Here is an 18,866-nt window from a genome sequence, read left to right as displayed (position 1 = left end):
GCAAAATTTTACCAATTTTTATGAATTTTTCTGTAATTTTTTGATAATTTTGGACCAAATGGACATCACATTTCATTTGCTACACTTTTTTTGCAAAATTTTGGCAAAAATCTGAGAAAAATTGGCACGGGGTTTTATTTTATAAACGGGACAAAAATAGACTTTGGCGCTCAAAGGGTTAAGTCATAGGAAATTTCAGAATAATTACACAGGGCTGTGATGGCTAATGCACCCCTAATAAGTAATAACAAGTTTCATTCAGTTTACATTTCTGTAAATTCTCCTCTAAACATACACATGCTAATATGTTTCCTTATCACTCGTTCCACTTCCAAAGGTAATAAATTTTCTGTCACTGTACACTCTGGCATTTTTTTCTCAAATGGGTGATTTAGTCAAACTGGTGAATGCGCAAGTTAATGTGACGAGGTCAACCATTTTCTGAACAAAGCTTGCAGCAGATAAAGCAATCGTTTCCTCACTCTACTGTGATTCTGCACCTTTAAAAATGAGTCTTTCAAACCCACACGCCACATGAGAGAGTTAAAAGTTTCTGAGAACCCAAATCACGAGAGAGATCCTCAAGAGCATGGCGGGGGAATATTTCTTTGTGGAAGTATGTGGAAAATTTTACATTTGCATTTGAAACCATGAAGGAGTGTTTACTGATGACAGACATTCCATGGAATAACTCAAGTAGGCCGTAAACAGCATTGGTAGTGATATTACTGACAGTGGCAAGTCAAATTGCACAGAAAGCTCTGATTCTGAATGAGGATTTTTCTAGGAAAATCCATCTCCTGATTGAGTTCCATGAAGGTAACTATAGCATTAGGAAAGACGAAAAATACTTTTTTTATAGTTTCATATTTGAAATGATCACAATTCAGCTATTATTCTATTCATCACTGGCACATATATTACAAGCTTACACGTTGGAAAAGAGAAAGCTACTCGGAAAACAATTTTTGTTTTCTAATATCTGTAAATTTTGAGTTCTGAAAACAGCTGTACATCACTGCGTGTATAGGTATAGTCCCCTAGTGCGAGGGAAACGTCACTTTTTCACTGCGTGATTCATCAAAACTGACAAATACTGAAATTTGCTTGGAGATTACGAAATCAAATTGAAAGTAGGATTAAACCCTTTGCATACTGAATGACACAGACTTCATCAAATACACAAGCCAGATGCAATCGCACTCGAATAACATGAAATTAGACGGGCATGAGACCCTTTGTGTAAATGTTAGAAGGCAAGAAACGCTGTGATCTCTAGTCTTCAGTCTAGCGTGGGTGTATGATTACATTAATTTGTCTGTGACGCGCCAAATTGATGCTGAAAATGAAAGTTGGTCAGACACGAAATGAAGGAATGATACTTCACCAAAAATTACCGGTGTCAAACACTCGGTAAAAGAAAGCCTTGATGGGTGATGAACAACCCATCAAATTTTAGAATGAATTGGATTGACTGTCAGCGTAACTGCTAAAACCAATGACCTTGTCACAATGAAAACACTTGCCAATTTACAGCCCGGGGTTACAATTTCGGGGAAACACTTTAACATTTCTGCTGTATACCCAAATATGACTGGTTTGTTGTACCGGGCAGAATGTTGATGAAATGTCATGGGAATTCCTGTCACATTTACCCACTTTAATGCCATCGACAAGAAAAATAAAATCCAGCCCACAAAGCTGACAATAATTCACCTCTATCTATCTTTCTGTTTGTCTTACATCTCATGTCTAATTCCTACAGTCCATCCACCCATCAGCCTACAATGTATCTATAAACCTGGCCACTGATCTGCTAGGCAAGTTACTTTATACGAAATTCAACATCATGTAAAAAAACCTGTCCTCATCACCATCTTTTCTTCAGCAAAATTATGTATTTATCGATGAGGAAGGTATATTACACTAAAAATCTGCTGTCTACTAATACAATGACAGCAAAATATTTTCTGGAAAAATGAAATTTAAAATTCTTATCACTGTTACACTATGGTATCTATAACGAACAACTCACATACCATCTATTCATGCTTTCATATATTTCGAGTATTTGAAATCGAGTAATTACCATCTAGGAAGTTCACAAGGGATGGCTAGTGCTGGAAAACTTCACAGATTTTTTTTTTCCCTGCTATTAAAGACTGCAACAAATGCAGTTTTGTTTCGGAGTTTCATACAAGAAAGTCTAAATTTTCCCCAGTGTAAAACATAAATTACTGGTTGATGGCACTGATGGACATTACATTGCTTTTTTTTCCCATCATGCAACTGATCCTCATCAAAACATGCAAATCATCATAAGCATGATGCACAATTGAATTTTTACTGGTATCTCTTCATCATGGCAACACTAATGGGCGTGTCTTGTCGCCAGTGTTGCTAGTAATTCCTGTGTCCCTCTGATTTTGAACTATCATGCTGACTGTTTTGCATGACAGAAAAGGCGTGTGTAGCTAATTACTCTTGCATTGTTAACGTGACGGAAGGCAGTGGATAACTGGCCTTCTAAGATAAAAGCTTGTCTTCATCATATTCCTGTCTGCGGCAAAATGCACATCAAAGTTTAAAAACAGAAATGTCTCCTGTCAATAGAATGACCTCTGCATGCAGTGCATATTAATTTTTACTTGGAAAAAATTACAATCATAAAACAATTGAACGGTATTAGTATTTTGATATTAAGGTTGAATCTATTTATCATGAATCAAGCTCCCTTCTTGTCAAGCAGACAGTAGATCAATTATATGTTAACCCTTTGAGTGCCAAAGTCAATTTTTGTTGCCTTTATACAATAAATAACCGACAATTTCTTTCAGATCTAGAGAATTTTTTCTAATTTTTACCAAAATTTTGGTCAAAAAGTGTAGCCCATGAAAATATATGTCCATTTGCTCCAAAATTGTAGAAAAAATTACAGAAAAATTCATAAAAATTGGTACAATGTTGCCTTGATAATTTTTCGTAAAAAATTACAGTGCTCAAAGGGTTAAAAAGTCTTTCCATCCGAACACTGATAGAACCCACTGAGCTGTCCCCTGAATGAACGGGTCAAAAAAAATTATATAACCAGAGGAGTGTGTTTCATGCATTATGTATCCTGCCTAGAGCATGCATTTGACATGTTGAACTTGCTGAAACAGGCATGAATGAAACTGTTTGTCATTCTGCTTAACTGTTCACAAATCAATCCATTCCATATTGAGCTGCCTGCAATTATGAAGCCACGGCTGGAGTATCTTGTTGATCATGCCTGCAGATTACTAAATTAACTTCGTTATACTTTTTTTCCAACGACAAAAAAGCTGAATATATTTTTAAAAAGCCAGTTTTCCTAATTTTGGGGAATTGAAACAGTTTTTAATATCGGACAATCAAAGAAGTGAGTCATACACCTTACACACAGAACACATGCATGCTATGGTTTGTCAATTAGGGCAAAAAACAAACAAGTATTATTATATCTGTGTTGTTTATGCTCTATTCCATAATTCCTCATTACCACAGCAACAAACTTGTTCCACCTATAAACTCCCTTATTTGACCCACACTGCGGTAAACTGAATGAAATTACAACGATTAAACCCTTATCGTACAGTATATTACTTTATCTCCGATGTTTGATTTAAGAATTTACTGAATTTGGAATCTCTTAAATGTCACTTTAAAATGCTAATTTACCTGTGAGTGCCACTTGCTATGTTTATTTGAGGTTGTGTTGCACTTTCAATAGGCGAAGCATTTGAACAGACTTAAAATTTCATTTGAATACAACGCAAGTTTTGTTTTTCGGCCTTCTGAGAAAGGAAAGAATTATGGAATGTAAACTATCCCATGCAGGGGTTGGTTGCAGTTATTACTACATTTGTATGAGACAAACGTTTAGCCTTTGAAGTGTTCAATCTGAGTGGAATATTCAAACACTGCACAGCCATTTAAAGGCAGACAGAATCTCATCTGCTGAAATATTGGCAATTAAGACAGAACACGCCTCAGGGACAGATATTCAGAGTCTCAAAGTTTTACAATTCTTTTCTGATGTACTGCTCATGAGGGCACATGACGCTCTTGGACTAAGAAACATTTTCATCATCGTAGTTTTTCAAAGAAAAAAATTGTATTTTTTTCTTTGTAGAGTTAACATGGCGATGGCTGCCATTTTGAATTTCAAATATCAATAAATGTTAGGTAATTTGCTTCTCTAGTACCAAAATTTGCACATTGATTTTTTTTTTCTTGATTTTGTAAGAGAATAATTGAAAGTTTCATTGAGGAGAGCTTGGGCAAAAGTTTAAGACTTTCACAATTGAGACGCATACAATCTTAAGATGGTGATCAGGCATATTTTAGAGGGAGTTTGGTGACCTCTGCTGACACTGGGGCCTGTATGTACTGAACTAGTAATTGCCGGAGAACAGTTTGTATGGGCCTTTTCTGAGTGCATCACATGGGGAGAGCTGTTGTGTCCACATGTCGGCTGTGTGATAATTAGACCTGACATGTCAGCATTGTATCATGGTTAATTCAACTTACAATGCTAAGTGTACTGAATGAGGTACAAGCCAATCAACAACACGCCAGGAACGTATGAAACCTGGGTCTGCCATTGAAAGCCACCATACAATCAAACTGTACACCAGAGAGTGCAGCGTTACACTCCTAAATTCAATGTCTTGGAAGTAATGACAAAACAATTAGGGCAGCACAATGCATGACAGAGGGCAATGGTTTGGATACAATTCATTTGTGCCTCTACCGCAAACTTTTCTGATGGTTTTCAAAGTGACTGCATGACTACACACCTTGACAGGGCCCTGTTTGTTTGTTTTCAATAAATAAGTCTTCCCTTGGCAAAGTGGAATGAGCTGATCCAGCTACACAAATAAATTTTGTAGAGATATATATAGTTTTTGGATATATATATATATATATATATATATATATATATATATATATATATATATATATATATATATATATATATATATATATATATATTATATATATATATATGTATATATGATTCTGTATGTGGAACTAATTTGAATTTCTGTGATAGCCTGAAATGATAAATATATACTCTATTTGGTTTTTTACTTTTTTAGGCTTGACACAAATCAATTGTTTCCATTGGTATTGTTTCCATGGGTATGGTTGAACCTATAAATGAGGACCTGGGGCTGGAGGAGTTCAACCTTGTGACCATGACTAGTCATCTGATCAAGAAACTGGCCCTCAGTTCAAACTCAAGTGTGGTCTGGAGTCTGAAATAAAGTCTAGATACAAACTAGACCATGGCGGTGTACTGTACTAATTAATAGACTGATAGACTACTAGAACCCTGAAAACACTCAACCTATATGGGTTTCTTTATAGTGTGTGTCTGTGTGGCTTTTAAAAATTCCTAATTTAAACCACCAAAGATAGCAACATGTTTAGAAAAAAAATATGAGTTTCATCATATCTTCGTTGTATCTGTCATTCACACGGACAGAATACAACAGATCGACAGTCTGGACATGGCTAGTTTGACTATGTCTCAACAGTGCTGTCTCAAAAATATCTTTCAAATCCCAGAAAATTTTGACAGGAAACAGCTGAAATCAATAAACCTATCTCCCTTCATCATGGGAAAAATACTTGTTTTAAAAAATTTGGACAATGTATCACTTAAGAGAAAAAAAACAAAAAAAACTAACAAAATGCATGCAGTGGGTTTTTTCATTGTGTCGTAAATTAGCTAACCCTTTCACCCTAGAGATAGGTGGCTTTAATCAGAATTTTAGGTGAGGAAGGTTTGAAAAGTCCATTCTATGTAAAAAACGGCGCTGATTCCAAAAAAAGCAGTCTTATTGACCCCACTCAAGACAAAATTGCCATTTTGGCCACTTTTTCCTCAAAAAATGGTCATTTTTGGTCAAAAACTGAAAATCACTTGGTTTTTTTTCACATTTGGAGATCAAATGATGTATGAAAAGTTCATTCCATGTAAAAATGGGTGCTGATTTCAAAAAAAGCAGTCTTATTCACCAAACTCCAGACAAAATTGCCATTTTGGCCACTTTTACCTCAAAAAATAGTCATTTTTAGACAAAAATAACTTAAAACGATTCGTTTTCTTCGCAATAATAGATAAAACGATGTGTGGAAAGTTCATTCCATGTAAAAATGGGTGCTAATTTCACAAAAAGTAGTCTTATTTACCAAACTCAAGACAAAATTGCGATTTTGGCCGATTTTCCCTCAAAAAACGGTCATTTTTAGACAAAAACGGAAAACCTATTGTTTTCTTCACATTCGGAGATCAAATGATGTATGAAAAGTTCATTCCATGTAAAAATGGGTGCTGATTTCACAAAAAGTAGTCTTATTTACCTAACTCAAGACAAAATCGCCATTTTGGCCACTTTTCCCTCAAAAAAGTTATTTTTAGACAAAAAAACTAAAAACGATTCGTTTTCTTCACGTTTGGAGATAAAACCATGTCTGGAAACTCTGTTCCATGTAAAATCGGTGCTGATTCAAAACAGACAGTCTTATCGACCTCACTTAAGACAAAATTGCCATTTTGGCCACTTTTCCCTCAAAATGGTCAATTTTAGACAAAAATAACTTTACATGATTTCGTTTTTTCACATTTGGAAATAAAATGACGCATGGAAAGTCCCTTCCATGTAAAAATTGGTGCTGATTTCAAAGAAGGCGGTCTTATTGACCCCACTCAATAAAAAATTGCCATTTTGGGTACTTTCCCGTCAAAAACGCCCTTTTTAGTAAAAAAATAGCCACATCTTCATGATCTGTATTTGTGACTGTTAGTTTCGTTCCTTTCAAAATAAATGGCAAGCAATCGTCACCAGAAATTAAAACTTCTCCTTTCCCGTTACATTATCTGTCTGTCATCTTCATTTTTCTCATTGTTAATATGATCACTCATCATCATCATCATCATCATCATCATCATCATCATCATCATCGTTGTTGTTGCTGTGGTCATCATTGTCGTTGTCATTGCTGTCGTCATCGTCATCTTCATTAGTGATATCTTGTGGTTGAATGATCTGAGCAAGAATGGTTGGCATTTGATTACCAGTAAACCAGACTGGTAGAAAACTCCATCAACCTCTTTCCAGCCATGATCTGTAGGCTCAATGTTTTCAAGAGGATCTCGTAGATGTGCATGCTTCCATAGATATGCCACATAATTGCATCGTTTTAATTTTTGTTCAAGAACATCTTTGCATGGTGGCAGCATACTTGCACCAATTCCCTTTATTTTCCCCAGTGGACTTTCTGGATTGGTTGGTTTATATTTCATGAGAAAGATTTTCAATCTCGCCTCATTCACAGATGATAATGTTCCCTGACCATAGAGTGAACATACATATCGCTCTATCAGGTTATCGTCATCGGCAAAGTTTATATTCTCTCCAAGAATGCCGAGTCCTTCAAGACAGAGAGGATTCTTTGCTGCTTTCTTCCATGGGTTCACCTTTCCCTGCCTGAAGAAGGATGATGTGTAGTCACATCCTGTCAGAGCATGGTAGCCCGGTAAAGCCTTGCAAAGAACTGGGCCACTAACCCCAGTTCCTCTCTCTTTGGCCAGCATTATGGCACAATGAAGAAGACACCAAAGTATAAACTTTCCAAACATCTTGAAGGTATGATTCGACACACACAGCCAACAAGAGTTGACACGATTCTCTATGACGCAATTTTTATAATCCAGTCATTACCTTCTGATCTGCCATTGAATTTTGGAAAGTGGCTGAGCTGGTCCTGCGGATCATATGCAGTGTACAAGCAGGTGAAGTTCACTTTGTCTGTGACAGTTATGTGAAAAGTATAAAGAATGCTGAGCAAAATATGAGAGGTGCAAATGACGCATCATTTCACATCACTGGTGCAGATCAGTTACGTCCGAAAGATTTCAGATACGCACTGAGATCAGCAAATTTTAAAAACTGCTCTTCTCAAGTTCTTCATTGAAGATGGAAGAATAACAGTTATGCATCTATCATAAAGCAAAAGAGAGTTATCGTTGCACATGAGGGACACTGCATCCAATATACAGCTACTTTGACAGATATTGTTGAACAAACTGAGGCACCTGAATATATATGTTCACATGTGGAGGCCGTTACCCGCCTAGTGTACCATCTCAACATATTATCGAGAGCAATACCAGGACAGAATGTTGTCGTCCGGGCAACAGACACTGATATATGGTCAACCTGCTGTTCCATGCCAGACAACTCAATGCCAATCTGTGGATGGATCTTGGACATTCAAGTGATAACACTAGAAAGTATGTCAATATTACAGCACTGGGAAATCACATTGGCCCAGTTCTTTGCAAGGCTTTACCGGCTACCATGCTCTGACAGGATGTGACTACACATCACCCTTCTTCAGGCAGGGAAAGGTGAACCCATGGAAGGAAGCAGCAAAGAATCCTCTCTGTCTTGAAGGACCGGCATTCTTGGAGAGAATATAACTTTGCCGACGACGATAACCTGATAGAGCGATATGTATGTTCACTCAATGGTCAGGGAACATTATCATCTGTGAATGAGGCGAGATTGAAAATCTTTCTCATGAAATATAAACCAACCAATCCAGAAAGTCCACTGGGGAAAATAAAGGGAATTGATGCAAGTATGCTGCCACCATGCAAAGATGTTCTTGAACAAAATTAAAACGATGCAATTATGTGGCATATCTATGGAAGCATGCACATCTACGAGATCCTCTTGAAAACATTGAGCCTACAGATCATGGCTGGAAAGAGGTTGATGGAGTTTTTCTACCAGTCTGGTTTACTGGTAATCAAATGCCAACCATTCTTGCTCAGATCATTCAACCACAAGATATCACTAATGAAGATGACGATGACGACAACAATGACAACGACAATGATGACCACAGCAACAACAACGATGATGATGATGATGATGATGATGATGATGATGATGAGTGATCATATTAACAATGAGAAAAATGAAGATGACAGACAGATAATGTAACGGGAAAGAGAAGTTTTAATTTCTGGTGACGATTGCTTGCCATTTATTTTGAAAGGAACGAAACTAACAGTCACAAATACAGATCATGAAGATGTGGCTATTCTTTTTACTAAAAAGGGCGTTTTGATGGGAAAGTACCCAAAATGGCAATTTTTTATTGAGTGGGGTCAATAAGACCGCCTTCTTTGAAATCAGCACCAATTTTTACATGGAAGGGACTTTTCATGCGTCATTTTATTTCCAAATGTGAAAAAACGAAATCATGTAAAGTTATTTTTGTCTAAAATTGACCATTTTTGAGGGAAAAGTGGCCAAAATGGCAATTTTGTCTTAAGTGAGGTCGATAAGACTGTCTGTTTTGAAATCAGCACCGATCTTTACATGGAACAGAGTTTCCAGACATGGTTTTATCTCCAACGTGAAGAAAACGAATCGTTTTTAGTTTTTTTGTCTAAAAATAACTATTTTTTGAGGGAAAAGTGGCCAAAATGGCGATTTTGTCTTGAGTTAGGTAAATAAGACTACTTTTTGTGAAATCAGCACCCATTTTTACATGGAATGAACTTTTCATACATCATTTGATCTCCGAATGTGAAGAAAACAATAGGTTTTCCGTTTTTGTCTAAAAATGACCGTTTTTTGGGGAAAATCGGCCAAAATGGCAATTTTGTCTTGAGTTTGGTAAATAGGACTACTTTTTGTGAAATTAGCACCCATTTTTACATGGAATGAACTTTCAACACATCGTTTTATCTATTATTGCGAAGAAAACGAATCGTTTTAAGTTATTTTGCTCAAAAATGACCATTTTTTGAGGTAAAAGTGGCCAAAATGGCAATTTTGTCTTGAGTTGGGTCAATAAGACTGCTTTTTTTGGAATCAGCGCCGTTTTTTTTACATAGAATGGACTTTTCAAAACCTTCCTCACCTAAAATTCTGATTAAAGCCACCTATCTCCTAGGGTATTTCACCTAAAAGCTTGCTAATGTACAAGTCCAAACACCCAATGGAGGACAAATGAGGGCAAACTAAAGATTACAGAGTGAAGAGGTTAACATAACTTCCCCCGACTTTTTCGTCTGGATCTGATACTGAAGAGAGTTTGCCCCAAAAGTCAAAGAGGAATACATGTGTTTTATAACACAGAAAAATACAGAGCAGGAGTGACTGCCAAAGTACTTTTCTAAGATTTTTTTAAATATCTTATTACAGTGCCAACAGTCAATATTTGACCATGCATAATGAAGTGTCACAGCTATGGCAGAATCGAGGAAAGAAGGCCGGTTTCAAGGCACAACCCTCTGATCATACATCTCATGAGTTTCTGGTTTTAAACAGACGCTTTCGGATGCTTGTTATCATTTCTGATTTATACCATTCTACTTGGGAAGTCAACAACAAGACATGTGCCAGAACACTGCGTCACGTCGTATGTCCATTAGTTTTTTTAAAGGCGTCCAAATCTAGTACTCCTTGGCTAATTCTGTAAGAGTGTCAGTGACAAATGTTCAATCCCTATAACTAAACATTCACAGATTTACAAATTTGTCTACAATTTTGCCCAATTTATGCATAATTGTGAGGTCAAATATTGACTGTTGGTACTTAAAAACATGTTCAAAAACAAAAAAGTAACAGTATTAGGTATTCTCAACCAGAGGTATTTGATACCCTCCATGCACACGGATCTGAAGATTTTCAGAAATTTCTCCAAACAATTAATATGGAAAATAGAAAGCCCATCAAAATAACCCTCAAGATTCACTCATGTAAAGAATATGAACAACTATTCAAGCATTTCAGATCAACATGCACAGAATGCATGAATGCAATTTTTTCAGATAGTACCATGTTGACCAGAGTATAAGATTATGATCTGTCGTGTACTGTACGTGTTCTTTTTTATCCCTCAGGTGATTTTTACATTTCTATCTGAGAAATTTTTCAAGACTTTTGTAGTTTATACAGGAACATTACAACTTCTATCTACAGCTTTCATATAAAGCATGCAGGAGGCGGGAACAAAATGGTCGATTGACTCATTTTCCCTGACGAACATCTATAGGAGAACTACCACTATGAGAATACTCTAATTATGCTATACATCTGTCAGAATGTACATTATATGATGAATGTGATATGAGTGGAATGTGTTTGCGCTGCGTGAGAGTGTAATTTGTGTAATTTTGGTGAGATGAGAGAGAGAGAGAGAAAAAAGAGAGTTTAAAATAAGAAGAACGGGTGAAATACATGAATAATATGTATATATGTAATAGTCACCTAAAGTTGCCAAGTTACATAAATGCACACTGGCTGTGAGTGGCCAATGTAGACCTGCTGGAAAAAGGCAAATAGAACCCCATCATATATCTACTGCTTGGTTTGATGTTAGTAGAAATTAGCACATGATGAATGAAAAAGAAACGAAAAGAAAAATACGGTGAATATTACAATGTGAAGTAGGATATACATCATAACGGGGGTCTGGTGAGAGTGAGTGAAGTTAGTGAGGGAGATACTGTAGAAAGTATATATACTACTACTTCATCTGTCCACTGAATGTGGTGTCACCCTCTTTGGAAGTAAAGCCACCAGATCCTAGTAGATAGGTATAGCAAACGGATCATTCCAAATGTGAGAGTAGGGGAGAGGGGGGGGTGAAGAGTCTGCTGCGGAGAATTTTAAAGTGAAGAGAGTGTCAGGCGAGCAGGGGGGTTGCCAATACACGTACGTGGTATAGCATGCTAGTAGGTGTGCTGCAGCGAAATCTGTGACTGATGAGGTGACAGTGTGAATTGAAACAACGTACAATGTTACAACGCGTACACAAGGCATGACTAGTTAATATAGGCAATGATGCATTTTTAACACGAAGGAGAGCCAGGCACAAAGATAGAAGTAGCTTCAAGATCAAGTATTATGAATTAATGATTAAAAGAAAAATGTTAAAAACTGTTGAATATTAATTCTAATCAGAGATATAAGATATATATTCATGTTTGTCACCCGCCTTTGTTCTTCTCCGTGGAACTGACCAGTGCAAACATATTGGTAAAATGTATGGGATTCTACATAACAAGTTGAATTACTGAGTGTTTGGCATAATCATAACCTGTTCCAATTTGCTTCTATCACCAGGAGATGGCAGACAAAGTCAGCATTTTTATCGCAACATCCCCCATTTATTCAAAGCATTCCCCTGGCTGTGATCTCAACACAAACGTTTCAGTCCTTTAAAAACCCGTCTTTTCATTTTGTCTGATTGGCGATTCACATGCAAATGCGGAGTTCTTGCGTAACGCAAACAGTTATTGTATTGCTTTTATTTGCCATGAATGCAGGTATCAAACTCATTTCAGTGGACTCTAATCAGGGCACAAAGCAGAGTGTTTGGAACAGACTACGTTGAACACCACAGCAACCACACTCATTCGTCGGCAGAAACAAAAAAACACAGCTGCTCAGGTCCTACTGACATACCTGTTGGGCTTAGCGGGCTGTGCGCCAGAGCGGAGGGAGAGCCCAGGGGACTGCCTAAGCTATCTCGCAAGTTGCCCAAACCGCCAAATTCACTATGGGGACTACGAGGTGGATACATGGGCTGGCCAAACATACTGAATGCGCTTGGCATGTGTGCTACATAGGGCTGGTCCCGAGATGTTGGGGGCCTCGTAGGGAACATTGGAGGACCTGAAATGGAAAAAAGAAAAATTTTATAATCATTGATGATAATAAATGAAGTTGATAAATATATCATAATTGATATTGGGCTCACGATTTACAAAATGACTGAATGTTTTGTGTTCATATTTTAAATATTACATGGGAGTAAAATTTCATAGGCCTCTAAACTTCGTTTCACTTCTGAACAGGAACACTGCTTGTTTACTTTTTTCACATTTTTTCCGAGGAAAATGGTCGGAGAAGGAAGAAACTAATCTTTCACATTACAGAAGCAGGTACTTAGAAAACCTATCCTACACCTCTATAAAATCTTGCAACTCTCCTAACCCACCCTCCACTTTATATCCTTCATGCACTACCCTCTGCACACAACCTGACCTCTGCCAAATCCTGTGCTCTCCTCACCTCTTCCCTCCCCCTTGCATATACTCCACAAACATCACCACACAACTCCTGTTTCGTAGCTTGACACCTGTTTTACAAGGCACACCTCATGTCGGTGAAGCCAGCCATACGAGAAACACAGACAGATAACACCCTGTATCTCATATTTAAATCAGATGACGAGTAACACTGTCAATCTCACATCTCAATTTTCTCACTGTGAATTCATCATATGACCTCAGCTGTATATTACTGGTGACCTCACTTAAAATACAATCTAAGCCAGATGATATGATTGGCTGGCAAGTGAGCACATGACCAGGCATCGCTTGGAGACTGAAATATTTGCTCTGATGGTACAAGAATCAGTTCTCACAGCAAAAATCACATCTTAAATAAAACAATTCCAAGACTTTTTGTTTAGGCATCTTGGAATATCTCACAAAATGTAATTATTCTTGCACACAGATTTTGCAGATCTCTCCTAAGCCAGAGTGTAACACGGCAAGCATGTACACGTACATGTAACCCCAATGGGGAATGTGGGACTTGCTGACCCACCCAAGAGGAGAGGCCTTTTAAGCTGAAATCATGTCATTTCACTATTACAGATGCTCAGAGCCTGCACTGCACCAGCAAAGGGATCCTTCCAAAAAATGATATCTTTCACTGTCTTACTGCCATGGTTCGATAACGGCCCTTGAGGAAGTTTTCATTCAACTTGTGGATTTGTAACAAAAGGTGTGTGTGTGTGTACATGCCTGTATGTGTGTACTGTATCGCAATCATTTTCAGCGATTTTGCACGATGCACAAATCTTGAATACAGTCCAATCTCAATGCAACGGGTCATAAATGAGCCTCTGATTCGAGAAAATTAAACTGCATAGACTCTATCATGTTTCCAGGAATAACAAGAATATCATTCCCAATACATGTATGCTACAATTATTTTGTAGTGTACATGTATTATAAATGGTATTAGGAATGGTATATGGCAAAACATTTTCCATGAAGTTTGCTTGTGACCAAGAAAACTGAAATCTGCTTTAATCATGACATTATAATTAAAGAGTAAAAAAACCAGCACTGATAAATTCTAAAATTGAAAATCAGGACTTGATAACCCATCGAGGGCTCCATCACTACATCAAAATCAAGACACACCATTTATGTCAGTGATGTCAGCTACGTCACGCTGATCAAATACAATTTTCTATATCTGACACGAGAAAAAAAAAATTGTGACAAACAGGAGAATCATCAAGAGTGCTCCACTTTCGATAATAAATTTCTAATTCATTGCCTACGATGAGACAGAGTTGATGTCATATGGAATTTTACAAAGGACATTTATATGGCTGCAAGATTGATGACTTAAAAAAAATTAAGGAATGAGGAGAAAACAGATGAAATGGATGTACCCATGAGGTACCCCACATTCAATGATAAATGTGTAAAATGTCATGAAGAGCAAGGTCAAATTCAAATATTTTCTCATATACATTTTTTTATGAATAGCGTTCATGGTTTTGAAGACAGATTACTGACTCAACTGGATAGTTTGAAGATAGCGTAAAATATTTTCTCTCTTGTGTTTGTCCCCCCCCCCCCCCCCACTGTTATCTGATCTGGAAGAAAAGATGCATATTGGAAATTTAAAAGGTCAGGGCAGTGCTAGTGCTGTTCAAGCGTATATGACGTGCACTGCTTGGTGTTAATAACACAATCTGTCAAAATCCATTCCACTTGGGGAAAGGCAAAATACAAGCTGATTTTCTAATGGCTTGATATACGGTGCAAGATGTGGCTGCCAGTTACCTGCACCTGGCGTGAATTTAAGTGACACATATCAACGTATTAAAACATATTCATCCTATTTCGTTCATGTTTCACATTCCTGCTGGTCGTTATCTAGTATATGAAATGTCAACACAGTCTAATTGAACTTTTTAACAAGTGTGCGAAATTTCTCAAAATTATTCCACTCAAAGGATTCTGCCATTTTGATGGTTTTTTTGGTTAATCTCATTATCAACCTTCAAAGAGAACACTGCAGATGTCATACAATACCAATTTTACAGCAATGCAATTACATTTATTATGTAAATGCACATCAATCAAGATGGTGAATTCACATCCTGTTTTACCTACGTCAAATTTAAACTTGGTCGTGCTCTGCGCTTTGTAGAGACTGAATGAGTATTGACACCCAAAAAAAAACTGAGAAAAAAAGTAAAATCAATTTCCAGTATTTTTCTATGTCTCTCGTCAAAACACAAACCATGCTTTTACACAAATGCACATGTATTGGCTTGAGGGATGAACTCATTCAAGTGAAGAGAGTTCAATACAAACAGAAAGGATGTTTGATTTTGCCAGCAATCAAATTTTTTTTTTTATGGAGCAAACAAGAATGTTCCTGTACACTGTAATCCTACTCTGCATATGTATTTTACTCTTTTAAACAGGAAAAGCTCCACAAACATTTCTTCATTTATGGTGCAAAAAGATACGTCAGGTCAGAGGTCACTGCATGATATTAGCCATACAGAATTTATATCTGGAAGTCCAGACGGAGAATAAGTTCAAAAAGACAATGCAACTTTTGCTGTGCAATTTTTAGTCAGGACTAGTTTCATAAACGATGCAGAAAATTCAGAACTTTTATTATGGAGAAATGGATGTGTTGTCAGACTACCTAGTACAGAATTGAGAAGTTCGACAGCTGTTAATGCTTAGCCATAGAGATCAGTTTAAATATTTAGGACTGTCATTATTAGTGTACAGGCTGAGGAACATTGACTGTAACTGTACATGAAGACTAACATACTGAGACTTGTTCAGGTCCACCTCTTAAATTATAAGCAAATGGTTGAGCCTACAGTTTCCAATGCCAAAATTGGGACCTTACACTCTTGGGATAGGGGGGTGTGGCAGTGAAATACCTGAAGTGGATACAAATTTTAGATGAACAGGTAGTGTCATATTACGGAATGACGTTGAGAGATAGTTTATGATGTCAGCTACCACTTGCACTTGTGATAAGGACGATGTATGTACTGTGACGGAAAGATGGTAGGCGATGACTCATCTCTGGTAGACAAGTGGCCTGTGAAATTGTAATCGAAAGTAAGAGGATCGAACCAGGAATAACAGATTAGCATTAGCGTTCAATTCCGTGATGGAACGAAAAAAAAAAAGAAGTACAGTAAATCTATGTCAGTGTGAATTCATGGACTGAAAACTCCGCGAGATCCATTGTTGATTTCATTTATTGTAACTACTGAGATGAAACATTTTTTGTGTGAGTAAATTAACATCACTGCAAGTAATTTAGAAAGAATTTTCAGACTACAATTTGTAATTTTCTTTTATCACGAACAGAGTACATTTACACAGTCTGAGGGGTAATTTAGTTAGATCTTTTGTGTGCGGTATGAAATATGAACTCGTGTCTCATATCATCAAATGTTCGTTTTAAATGGTGACAATATCGTTTTTCCACACTTGCGACTCCCACTGGCTCAAATTAATCCTTGATCGTGATGAAATATATCTTGGATTGAAAAATGATGTTATTCAAGTCAATAAAAAAAAAAATTCAAGAATATTTGATGATATGGCTTGAGATTAGATAAATTTACTGATGGCTTAATTCTCATAAGTATGACGGAATAAAGAATGAAAAAAAAATTGCCAAATAAAGATAATTCGTTTCATCGAGAGATAAAATGAAGAAGTAAAAATTAACATGCTCCTGGTCAAGTTCATGGAGTTTATTATTCTGGAGATAATTTTGAAGGTTTGGTGAGATCGACGGCCTAATTAGAACACCAGAGCAAGCAATTTTAAAACAAGCATAAGATATTGCTTGTTGAACCGGGTGAATTCATTTACACAGTACATCCTTTCACAAATGCACTGTACACTCAGCCATCCCTGTCAATTTCTCACTCATCCCACATAGCAAACACGAACAGTATGCTTTGTTTTTTATTGTTCAAGTTGTCAAAACAATTCAGTGTGACGTAGGATAAAACAAACTCAGTACAACCGATACAATATCCATTATCAAAAAACCAGTTATTGCCAACCAAGTCAAAAAAACAAAACATCTGTGTGTAGTACTGGCAATGGACCAAATCAAAAAACAAAATATCTGTGTGTAGTACTGCCAATGGACCAAGTAAAAAAAGACAAAATATCTGTGTGTAGTACTGCCAATCAATAGGCATCACATACCCTCTTTTTCTAGAGTCCACGTTGATGACACATCAAACCAAAAGGAACTTTTGAGAGATAATTTGAAGTAACTTAAGTTGATCAAAAATTATGGGTGCATGTACTATAATGTATGAACTTCACTATACCCTACCAGAGAAAGAAAATTATTTGTCACTTTGATGCACAGTATTTCATATATGAACTTTTAAAATTTTGCAACATTTTTCCCTTCATATTCAATGGTAATAATTTTTCATTAATAATATATGAAGTAATATTTCCAACACGCCCCGAGTTCGCTGTAATCAAGGCCATAATAGTAAGAAAAGACAAAGAAGTATTATAATATGTTGGGAAACGTCCTTCCTTTAAACTTACGGGACAGCAGCTTTGATAAAATTTGTTACTGTCATTCAAAAAAACAAATATATTTGCCCCTTCTCCCTACAGCGTACCGTGGAAATACAAATTATTGGCTTTGCTACCTAAACCCATTGTGTGCAATATGCAGTGTTACTGATGACAAGTGAATTTCCAGTCAGGACTAAAATTCAGTTGTTTACAATAACACTGCACACATACTGACAGCGTTGACAAGTTGAGCATTTAAACATGTTTTGCGTGTGAAGGACAAAAAAACTATTTCAGTGTTTGACAAAAGTACTGGGAAATACATAGAAATGTACAGCTAGACAGAGCTTTAAAATGAATACAGTCATTGACTCTTTGAGAGCTGTAATTTTTCCCACCAAAATTTGAATGCAACTTTTTACAAATTTTTAAGAATTTTTCTGTAATTTTTTGATAATTTTGGATCAAATGGACATCACTTTTCAATGGCTACGTTTTGGATCAAAAATTTGGGGAAAAGTCTGGAAAAACAATTGACTAGATTATATTTATAAAGGTGACAAAAACTGACTTTGGCACTCAAAGACACAGAAAAGGCCTTGACTGTTGATTATTTTCTGAGACAGGAAGTACTACGACAACAACTAAAGGCACATTAGCTGGGATATATCAACATTGTGAGTTGGTTCAAAATATGTAAGATTCAAGTCTCAAAGAGCAGCTGCGTGAATCAGCCTGATGTGTGAAACGTGACTTGAGGAGACGATGTCAACTACATTTGCACAAAGTCCTCCAATGACAGCTCTTCATTATTCTACATGAAATAGCACTGCCCAGTGTATCCAACATCAATATTATCATTTACTGTGAAATATGTCATTTGAAAAGCTCGGCCAGCTGTTCCCGTGAAAACGTACAAAAATACCAGCATTTATCTGGCCCTGTGCTATTGAAATGTGTTTATTTAAACACTGCATGAAACAATCTCGCAACAATCAATATAACTCGAACCTCATAAAAGGGGGAAAATTAATATCTAAAAATATTTGAAATACGAGATCAGACATTGGATAAAAAAAAAATACACCACGTTGTATTGAAAATAGCATGCAGAGCTGATGAGTTAACAAACACAATTAACATTAACTTGTTTTTTATATGGTTCTCAACCACGATA

At 36.6% G+C, this 18,866-nt stretch overlaps 1 protein-coding gene across 14 annotated transcripts in view; it reads right to left on the bottom strand.

The window, feature by feature from the left end:
- Positions 1-18,866, bottom strand: part of LOC139117214 (bromodomain adjacent to zinc finger domain protein 2B-like) — an 83,556-nt gene that overhangs the window by 45,403 nt on the left and 19,287 nt on the right. For 9 of the 14 annotated variants that reach the window (XM_070680136.1, XM_070680129.1, XM_070680131.1 and 6 more), the window contains exons 3-4: positions 12,525-12,734; positions 11,325-11,381 (exon numbers count right to left, since the gene is read on the bottom strand). In XM_070680136.1, the coding sequence (XP_070536237.1) occupies positions 11,325-11,381; positions 12,525-12,734 (267 nt within the window). The remainder of the gene's footprint in view (positions 1-11,324; positions 11,382-12,524; positions 12,735-18,866) is intronic. The other 5 variants (XM_070680138.1, XM_070680132.1, XM_070680142.1 and 2 more) reach the window with 1 other exon arrangement.

This window comes from Ptychodera flava, chromosome 18 (assembly GCF_041260155.1).
Source record: "Ptychodera flava strain L36383 chromosome 18, AS_Pfla_20210202, whole genome shotgun sequence".
In the NCBI taxonomy this organism is placed as follows: Eukaryota; Metazoa; Hemichordata; class Enteropneusta; family Ptychoderidae; genus Ptychodera; species Ptychodera flava.
Note: the sequence above shows the minus strand (reverse complement) of the source record. Positions and strands in the feature narration are given on the sequence as shown.